Raw genomic sequence first — 11292 nt, 5'->3', positions numbered from 1 at the left:
TATATTTTTTTTGGGGGGGGGGGGATTTTTGCAGACATATAATGCTTATACATCCTAGGGGGTGCAGTTTGGCTTGTTTGCCCGGGGCTCTGAATGACGTTGTCCCCACACTGTCCTTAACAACCCCAGTTTCTCATGTGGCCCTTGGGAGAATGAATTGCCCCACCCCGATGTACATCATATCTTTCTCTGTTCATGGTTAACTTCAACCATTATAGAAAAAATTACTTCTGATGTAAAACTTATTTTTCCGACATGGTAAGTTGGTGGGCGAGATTTCTAACTGATTACTCATTGAAGTGCGATTCCTCCTCGCACACTCTCATCTATATTAAAAGTCAGCTTCTTCTTTCTTCCTCTTTTATTACAGTTATCATCGTTGTCTCTCATCTAATATCTCTCTGCTATCTCTATTATCTCTCTGCTATCTCTATTATCTCTCTGCTATCTATATTATCTCTCTGCTATCTCTATTATTTCCCTGCTATCTCTATTATCTCTCTGCTATCTCTATTATCTCTCTGCTATCTCTATTATCTCTCTGTTATTTCTATTATCTCTCTGCTATCTCTGCTATCTCTATTATCTCTCAAATATCTCTATTATCTCTCAAATATCTCTATTATCTCTCTGATATCTCTATTATCTCTCTGATGACGAACCCCGTTATCTACGCTGACCTGAAATTCACTGGCATCGCCCCGATGGACACCAAGCACAGCGGTAATTGTTTGCTACTTTATTTATTTCTTCTTACTTTGATTATTATTATCAAAGGGGATTTATATAGCGCCAATGGTTTATGCAGCACTTTACAATATGAAGGGGGACAGTACAGTTACAATAAAGTTCAATATAGAAGGAATAGAAGGGCTCTGCTCATGGAGCTTACAATCTAAAGGGAGGGGGAGGTGGTACAAAAAGTAAAAGCTGCAGGAGATGATCTGATGGAGGTGGATAAAGTACAGTTCTTAGGTGGAGGTGGGTTAGGCTTTCCTCAATAAATTCGTTTTCAAGGATCGCCTGAAGGCAGACATGGTAGGAGCTGATCAGACATATTTGGGGTCAGGGGGCTCCAGAGGATGGGAGAGGCTCTGGAGAAGTTTAGGAGGCAAGCATGGGAGGAGGTAACAAGGGAGCTACATACTTCCTTCCCGATGTCCTGAGAAATCCACAGATTTATAATTACACATTCAAATAAACCTGCAAAAAATTGGGGGAGCAAAACCTGAACATGTATATCTAAAGCCGGTGCAGCTATGGACCAAGCAACATGTATATTAAAAAAGAATAGCGCAACCATGCAAAAGAAATGACTATCAAATATGGAGGCAATCCATAAATAAAAATGGGGTTTAGTTCCACCATATGGCCATATCGTGCTCAAGCCCACCACTGTGTCAAAGTACCCCATTATCAGTGGGTCCTACACTATCCATAAAAATTGTCTCCATATTTGATAGTCATTTCTTTTGCATGGTTGCGCTATTCTTTTTTAATATACATGTTGCTTGGTCCATAGCTGCACCGGCTTTAGATATACATGTTCAGGGTTTGCTCCCCCAATTTTTTGCTTGTTTATTATGTATTCGGTCTGACCAGACTTATGGGGTTGAGCATCCCATCCCCCACACACACCTGTACTCTATTGGTGTCCTCTATCAAGTAGATATAGGAGGAGTCCCCTGCAGTGCATTAGCACATCTCTCCCAGCAAGGAGTGTTATCTCCAAGGGTTAGAGAGGCTGGATTCACCCCTTTTTTATGGATAGTGTAGGACCCACTGATAATGGGGTACTTTGATGCAGTGGTGGGCTTGAGCACGATATGGCCATATGGTGGAACTAAATCCCCATTTTTATTTATGGATGGTCTCCATATTTGATAGTCATTTCTTTTGCATGGTTGCGCTATTCTTTTTTAATATTCAAATAAACCTGTTTATCTAATAATGTAACAATGTGTAAGCGGAGCAGCCAATCAGAATTCAAATCTTTCTGGTGATGACCACTTTTTGAAAAGCTGTTGGGTAGTAAAGACCCAATACAGAGAAACATATTGTATTTTGGTTCTTGTATGTGCCTAACCCTTGCAATGAGAGTATTTACTCCATCAATTTCTTGTATTATTTTACATACCTATTAACTCTTTTCTACATGTATTGTACATGCGGGACAAGCTGTCCAATGAAAGTGGCAAAAGTCCCAGGGGTTGGAACAAACCATACTACAATGTAAGGGGTGTTTAAAATGCTCAGCTTTCATTCCTATTAGCAAAAGTGAATGTATTCCAGAATTGGAAAGCATGGCGATATTGCAAAGAAAGCTGTACAGGTAAATCAATCAGCAACGCTTGCTTTCTATTTCTTTTTCCCAACTTTAAACCCCCCCCCCCATCAACCCCATTATCTGACAAAATCACCATTAGAACACCATGGCTTCCAGCTGTACACTTTTTTAAGATGGTAATTTGGACCCCAACTTTTTAATATATTTATAAATTATATTGAGTCGGGGATTTCCGTCTTTGCAGATGACACCAAGCTTTGCAGTGGAATAACTTCCTTACAGGATGTCTCCAACTTACAAGCTGATCTCATTGGGCAACTATGTGGCAAATGAGGTTTAATGTTGATAAATGTAAAGTTATGCACTTGGGGGCTAAGAATATGCATGCATCATACATACTAGGGGGAGTAGAACTGGGGGAATCCATAGTGGAGAAGGATCTCGGAGAATCCATAGAGGAGAAGGATCTGGGGGAGTCCATAGCCTAGAAGGATCTGGGGGAGTCCATAGCGGAGAAGGATCTGGGGGAATCCATAGCGGAGAAGGATCTGGGGGAATCCATAGCGGAGAAGGATCTGGGGCAATCCATAGCGGAGAAGGATCTGGGGGAATCCATAGCGGAGAAGGATCTGGGGGAGTCCATAGCCTAGAAGGATCTGGGGGAGTCCATAGCGGAGAAGGATCTGGGGGAATCCATAGCGGAGAAGGATCTGGGGGAATCCATAGCGGAGAAGGATCTGGGGGAATCCATAGCGGAGAAGGATCTGGGGCAATCCATAGCGGAGAAGGATCTGGGGGAATCCATAGTGGAGAAGGATCTGGGGGAGTCCATAGCGGAGAAGGATCTGGGGGAATCCATAGTGGAGAAGGATCTGGGGGAGTCCATAGTGGAGAAGGATCTGGGGAATCCATAGCGAAGAAGGATCTGGGGGAGTCAATGGTGGAGAAGGATCTGGGGGAATCCATAGCGGAGAAGGATCTGGGTGAATCCATAGCAGAGAAGGATCTGGGAGAGTCCATAGCCTAGAAGGATCTGGGGGAGTCCATAGCGGAGAAGGATCTGGGGGAATCCATAGCGGAGAAGGATCTGGGGGAATCCATAATGGAGAAGGATCTGGGGGAATCCATAGTGGAGAAGGATCTGGGGGAGTCCATAGCGGAGAAGGATCTGGGGGAATCCATAGTGGAGAAGGATCTGAGGGAGTCCATAGGGGAGAAGGATCTGGGGAATCCATAGCGAAGAAGGATCTGGGGGAGTCAATGGTGGAGAAGGATCTGGGGGAATCCATAGCGGAGAAGGATCTGGGTGAATCCATAGCAGAGAAGGATCTGGGGGGGGTCCATAGCGGAGAAGGATCTGGGGGAATCCATAGCGGAGAAGGATCTGGGAGAATCCATAGCGGAGAAGGATCTGGGTGAATCCATAGCAGAGAAGGATCTGGGGGAGTCCATGGCGGAGAAGGATCTGGGGGAGTCCATGGCGGAGAAGGATCTGGGGGAATCCATAGCGGAGAAGGATCTGGGGGAATCAATAGCGGAGAAGGATCTGGGGGAATCCATAGCGGAGAAGGATCTGGGTGTTCTGGTAGATCATAAACGTAAAAATAGCATGCAATGCCAAGCTGTGGTTTCCAAAGCAAGCAAAGTCCTTTCTTGTATTAACAGAGGCATGGACTCCAGAGAGAGAGACATCATTTTGCCCCTGTACAAATCATTAGTAAGACTTAATCTGTAATATGCAGTTCAATTTTGGGCTCCAGTTCTTAAAAAAGAATATCGGAGAACTGGAGAAAGCTCAGAGAAGGGCAACCAAACTGATAAGAGGCATGGAGGAGATCTGCTATGAGAAAAGATTAGAGGAACTGAATGTATTCACTCTTGGGAAGAGGAGATAAGGAGGGGATATGATCAACATGTATAAATATATAAAAGGGGAGGTATGATTGCCATTTATAATACATGGGGGTGGGGATTTGATGAACATGTATAAATATATAAGAATGGATATGATCACGATGTGTAAATACATAAGGGGGGATATGATCTCCATGTGTAAATACATAAGGGGGGATATGATCTCCAGGGGGGGATATGATCTCCATGTGTAAATACATAAGGGGGGATATGATCTCCATGTGTAAATACATAAGGGGGGGGGTATGATCTCCATGTATAAATACATAAGGGGGGATATGATCTCCATGTATAAATACATAAGGGGGGATATGATCTCCATGTGTAAATACATAAGGGGGTATATGATCTCCATGTATAAATACATAAGGGGGGATATAATCTCCATGTATAAATACATAGGGGGGGATATGATCTCCATGTATAAATACATAAGGGGGGGTATGATCACCATGTATAAATACATAAGGGGGATATGATCTCCATGTATAATACATAAGGGGGATATGATCACCATGTATAAATACATAAGGGGGTATATGATCACCATGTATAAATACATAAGGGGGGATATGATCTCCATGTATACATACATAAGGGGGGATATGATCTCCATGTATAATACATAAGGGGGATATGATCTCCATGTATAATACATAAGGGGGATATGATCACCATGTATAAATATATAAGGGGGATATGATCTCCATGTATAATACATAAGGGGGATATGATCACCATGTATAAATACATAAGGGGGGATATGATCTCCATGTATAATACATAAGGGGGATATGATCACCATGTATAAATACATAAGGGGGGATATGATCTCCATGTATCAATACATAAGGGGGGATATGATCTCCATGTATAAATATATAAGGGGGGATATGATCTCCATGTATAAATACATAAGGGGGGATATGATCTTCATGTATAAATACATAAGGGGGGATATGATCTCCATGTATAAATATATAAGGGGGGATATGATCTCCATGAATAAATACATAAGGGGGGATATGATCTTCATGTATAAATACATAAGGGGGGATATGATCTCCATGTATAAATACATAAGGGGGGTATATGATCACCATGTGTAAATACATAAGGGGGATATGATCTCCATGTATAAATACATAAGGGGGGATATGATCTCCATGTATAAATATATAAGGGGGGATATGTTCTCCATGTATAAATACATAAGGGGGGATATGATCACCATGTATAAATACATAAGGGGGGATATGATCTCCATGAATAAATACATAAGGGGGGATATGATCTTCATGTATAAATACATAAGGGGGGATATGATCTCCATGTATAAATATATAAGGGGGGATATGATCTTCATGTATAAATACATAAGGGGGATATGATCTCCATGTATAAATATATAAGGGGGGATATGATCTCCATGAATAAATACATAAGGGGGGATATGATCTTCATGTATAAATACATAAGGGGGATATGATCTCCATGTATAAATATATAAGGGGGGATATGATCTCCATGTATAAATATATAAGGGGGGATATGATCTCCATGTATAAATACATAAGGGGGGATATGATCTCCATGTATAAATACATAAGGGGGATATGATCTCCATGTATAAATACATAAGGGGGGATATGATCTCCATGAATAAATAGATAAGTGGTCCATATAGTGAACTTGGCGTTGAGTTCTTCACCACAGAGGACAAGGGGGCGCTCTTTACGTCTGGGGGAAAAGAAAGAGATTTAATCCTCAAATACAGAAAGGTTTCTTCACAGTAAGAGCAGTGAAAGTATGGAATAACCTCCCCCAAGAGCTAAATCTGGCCAGCTCAGTGGATTACTTTAAAAAAGGCCTGGATTCTTCCCTAAATGTACATAATATAAATGGGTAGTAATTATTATAGGTAAAGTTGATCCAGGGAATGTCTGATTGACTCACGGGGAATCAGGAAGGGTTTTTTTCCCCTGCTGGAGCAAATTGCTGGGGTTTTTTGCCTTCCTCTGGATCAACTGCGGGTATAGGATTGTGTATATGGGATTGTAAGATTTTTTTCCTCCTTTTATTGGTTGAATTTGATGGACTTGTGTCTTTTTTCAACCAGACTAACTATGTAATTGCAGCTAGTAATTAATATGAATATTGGGAATTATAATAAATTTCCAGCAAAAATGTCAGTCCGCTGTGTCATATATCCATGGCTAGCTTTGCCACTATGTTTATTATATAGCACATGTCAACACCTTTATTCTGGGTGTCTGGCTTGTTATCTTCTTAAACTTTTAAATACTCCACCATTTACTCAATGGACATTTGAACACAAGGTCATGGTCACTCTTGCTTTGTAGTGCTGAATGACTTAAGGTTGTGTGTGTAGCTTCCTTAGAAGTTTAGATTTGTATCCTTTTAGCACTTTAAAGCTGCTTCAATAGTGATTAAATAAATAATAAAGTTGCTAAAATGTACTGCAGGTACTCCAAGGTCCATGCACATACCTTTAGCAGCACCGCTTTTCTCAGTTGTGCTCCAATTTTGCACTGTTCAGAATGGCCATCGATACCAGTTTCTGATAGTAATGGAGTTTACCCACCTGTTCCCTTTCCTACATGTTCCTTCTATCTAGTGATTCAGCCAATCATAGCATTGGGTCAGTTGAAATCTGTGAAGAGCTGTAGGGATCAGGCAGAAGTGTGGGAGCTTGCGCAGAACATTTCAGAGTCTGCTCATAGCAGGGACAAGGAAAGCCATTATAGGTATGAGCACCTTGGGGTGCCTGCTATCCAAAGCTGCTCTCAGTTGTAATGGTAAAAGGAATGGACCAAATGATCAAAAAGTGGGCAAATGTAACAGAAGTTAACTAAATAGATGCAGAGTAGGGTTACCAGTGCATACAGGGTCAGGATGGTAAATTGCGTACATACAGTACAGAACAGTTTTAAAAAGATGATGAAGCTGTGCAAACAGGTGCTGCTCAAAGCGATGTCTGGGTGGCTCAATCAGGTCACTAGGCATCACAGGTGAACAGATAAAGGGATCTCCAGGCTGGTAACACAGGTGGATGACTGGAGGAGTCTCAGGGCTGGTGCCAAAGAAGAACAGATGATGGAATCTCAGGGCTTGTAACACAGGTGAATGACTGGATGAGTCTCAGGACTGATACCACAGGTGAACAGATGATGGAATCTCAGAGCTGGTAACACAGGTGAATGACTGGAGGAGTGACTGGAGGAGTCTTATGACTGATACCACAGGTGAACAGATGATGGAATCTAAGAGCTGGTAACACAGGTGAATGACTGGAGGAGTCTCAGGATTGATACCACAGGTGAACAGATGAAGACATTTCAGGGATGGTACCACAGGTGAACAGATGAAGGAATCTCAGGGTTGGTGTCACAGGCGAGTGGCTGTGAGAGTCTCAGGACTGATATCACAGGTGAATGACTGGAGGAGTCTTATGACCCATACCACTGGTGAACAGATGAAGAAATCTCAGGTCTGCTACCACAGGTGAATGACACGAGGAGTCTCAGGGATTGTACCACAGGTGAACAGATGAAGGAATCTCAGGGTTGGTATCACAGGTGAGTGGCTGGAGGAGTCTCAGGACTGGTAACACAGGTGAATGACTGGAGGAGTGACTGGAGGAGTCTTAGGACTGATACCACAGGTGAACAGATGATGGAATCTCAGAGCTGGTAACACAGGTGAATGACTGGAGGAATCTCAGGACTGATACCACAGGTGAACAGATGAAGACATTTCAGGGATGGTACCACAGGTGAAAAGATGAAGGAATCTCAGGGTTGGTGTCACAGGCGAGTGGCTGTGAGAGTCTCAGGACTGGTATCACAGGTGAATGACTGGAGGAGTCTTATGACCCATACCACAGGTGAACAGATAAAGAAATCTCAGGTCTGGTACCACAGGTGAATGACTGGAGGAGTCTCAGGAATGATAACACAGGTAAACAGATAAAGGAATCTCAGGGTTGGTATCATAGGCCAGTGGTTGTGGGAGTCTCAGGACTGGTATCACAGGTAAATGACTGGAGGAGTCTTAGGACTGATATCACAGGTGAACAGATGAAGAAATCTCAGGTCTGGTACCACAGGTGAATGACTGGAGGAGTCTCAGGGATGGTACCACAGGTAAACAGATGAAGGAACCTTAGGGTTGGTATAACAGGCCAGTGACTGTAGGAGTCTCAAGACTGGTATCACAGGTAAATGACTGGAGGAGTCTTAGGACTGGTACCATAGGTGAACAGATGAAGAAATATCAGGTCTGCTACCACAGGTGAATGACTGGAGGAGTCTCAGGGATGGTACCACAGGTAAACAGATAAAGGAATCTCAGGGTTGGTATCACAGGCCAGTGGTTGTAGGAGTCTCAGGACTGGTATCACAGGTAAATGACTGGAGGAGTCTTAGAACTGATACCACAGGTGAACAGATGAAGAAATCTCAGGTCTGGTACCACAGGTGAATGACTGAAGGAGTCTCGGGGATGATACCACAGGTGAACAGATGAAAGAATCTCAAGAGTGACATCACAGGTGAGTGGCTGGAGGTGTCTCAGAACTGGTAACACAGATGAATGACTGGAGGAGTGACTGGAGGAGTCTTAGGACTGATACCACAGGTGAACAGATGAATAAATCTCAGGAATAGTACCACAGGTGAACAGATGAAGAAATATCAGGGATGATACTACCGGGGAGTCGCTGGAGGAGTTTCAGGACTGGTATTACAGGTGAATGACTGGAGGAGTCTTTGGACTGATACCACAGGTGAACAAATGAAGAAATCTCAGGTCTGGTACCCCATATGAACAGATTAAGGGATCTTAGGGATGTTACCACCGGTGAATATTCAAAGGGATCTCAAGGAATGCAACCCAGGTGAATGACTGGAGGAGTCTCAGGGCTTGTACCACAGGTGAGCAAATGAGGGGATCTCAGAGCTGGTACAACAGGTGAAAGGATGAAGGGATCTCAGGATTGGTACCACAGGGTAATAGATGAAGGGATCTTGGGGATGGTACCACATGTGAACAGATGAAGGAATCTCAGGGCTGGTTTCACAGGCAAGTGGCTGAAGTAGTCTGAGTGCTGGTAACACAGGCAAGTGGCTGGAGGAGTCTGAGGGCTGGTAACACAGGCAAGTGGCTGGAAGAGTCTGAGGGCTGGTAACACAGGTAAATGACTGGAGGAGTGGCTAGAGATACAGGGACACCCCACTTGTAGTGAATTACTCTGATAACAAGTAAAACAAGTCATCTCTGCAGTGACTGTGTTTTCTGTAGAGGCTGCAAGCTATTGGGCTGCAATTTGGCTGCCAGCATACCAGGACCAAAGGTGGAGGAGCTTACACGTGGCTGCAGATCACATGCCCAGCTGCCCTGCTGAGGGCAGTAAACAGAGAAATGTATATTTCCTGGGTGATTCCAGGAGCCTAGGGTGTTGTGGGAATCTGGGTAATTGTAGGGAAAGGAATTGAAGGAGCCTGTGTCTGTATATGAGCATGTTAAGTAACGGTATACTCTGCTGCCCTGCTTTGTATCTTTTTTTTTTGACAGAGTCAATTTGGAGGAACTGCTTTTTCCAAATAATCGCCTTTGTTTATGCAGCTGCATAACTGACATCACTTTGTGTTTCTTCTTTTTAACAGTTCGGGAGTTTTTAGTTATATATTTAATATAAAGTGAACCACTTCCCCATATAAAGCTTCCTCTTTTTTTGTAACGTCTGTGTGTGGCATTCTGCTCCTCTGTATAAGCAGTAGTTGTATTCTTGCTTATCTTCTCAGAGACATGGCAGCCTCAGGAGTCATAACGAGCAACAGGAGGTTATTTATTTATTCATTTTGATTCTATAGAACTTTGCAAAATGATTTTTCCATCCACCATAATGGCATTTTGTTCTATTAGTTGGGCACTCTGTATATCTGTGCAGGTTACCCCAGCAGGTTTCAGGAAAACTGTTGAGAGGGTAAGAATGTGGCCTGGCCATCTTGTGCCCAAACAGGAAGATGTCCAGTAAGGTTATGAGCACTACTCTATCACTCCTTTTCAGGAACCTTTCCTTGCTGCTAGTTCTGTCCCTATCAGGCAGGGTGTCCCTACTCTACTACCTTGCAAAATGCTTGCCAAACCTGGAAGCCAGGGCCTTCAAAAAGGCTCTGCCAAGATGGCTGCTAGAGTCACATGGAGTGGCAGCATACAGTAAAATTGCAACCCCAGTGGCCCAGGAAGCCATATTCCTCTTGACTTCCTCTTTAACTACAGTGCCGCTGCAGAAGAACGCTATCTGCAGTGGATAAAGTGGACTTCACCTGCCTACAAGCGGGTACCCGCTCATTATAGTGTAGCACCCTCTAGCGTGCTAGAGATGTTAGTGTAGGTAAATTTGTCTTGGCTGTCAGCCAGGCCTAGGTTGAATCTGGGTCAGGGATGAGTGTAACAGAACCGCCGACCCACACTGTACTTGTGGTCTTCCGTCAGTATACAGCTTCCTTGCAGTACTGAACATATATATCAAATCCTAGCCGCCCCCATACAAAGCTAGCCAACAACTTAGCTTGTACTGGAATCTCTCTTTTTTTAACAGTCACACAGAATTTATATACAGCATGGACCTCCCCCTCCTAATCAGATTACTACACACCGGTCAGGGGTTGCCTGATTACATCATATGCAAATTAAATTGTATACAGAAACAGAATTAACCTGAACTAATTATCTAGCCATCTGGACAGAACAATGTGGGCTCATTAACATTTAACAATGGGACAGGCAGATTTAACACAATCCGCATTCCATCTCAATAAATAGACAATAGGTAATGTCAGTCTGTCCGTCTCCTTCATTTAAGTACATGGAATACACATCTACGTTTGGCTATGATTATCTATGAAACAGACTTCATGGCAACAGGCTATAGTTCTCACAGTGTAAAGTGGGATTAAATCTTCATACTCCTTGAGAGATATTGCTGACGAATATTACTGTCCCACTTGAAGCAATCCAAACCATTAAGTATCTGTCTTTCACTCCCAGTGATGGTGAGTACCGTT

General features: G+C 43.1%; 1 protein-coding gene across 2 annotated transcripts in view; it reads left to right on the top strand.

Moving 5' to 3' along the window:
- Positions 1-573: 573 nt before the first annotated feature.
- Positions 574-11292, top strand: part of LOC309562271 (uncharacterized protein) — a 34874-nt gene continuing 24155 nt past the window's right edge. For both annotated transcript variants that reach the window (XM_082266392.1, XM_082266391.1), the window contains exon 1: positions 574-723. In XM_082266392.1, the coding sequence (XP_082122518.1) occupies positions 654-723 (70 nt within the window). In that variant the 5' untranslated portion in view covers positions 574-653. The remainder of the gene's footprint in view (positions 724-11292) is intronic.

Source organism: Pelophylax lessonae (assembly GCF_965119305.1).
Source record: "Pelophylax lessonae genome assembly, chromosome: 1".
Lineage (NCBI taxonomy): Eukaryota > Metazoa > Chordata > Amphibia > Anura > Ranidae > Pelophylax > Pelophylax lessonae.
This window is presented reverse-complemented; position numbering and strand designations above follow the sequence as displayed.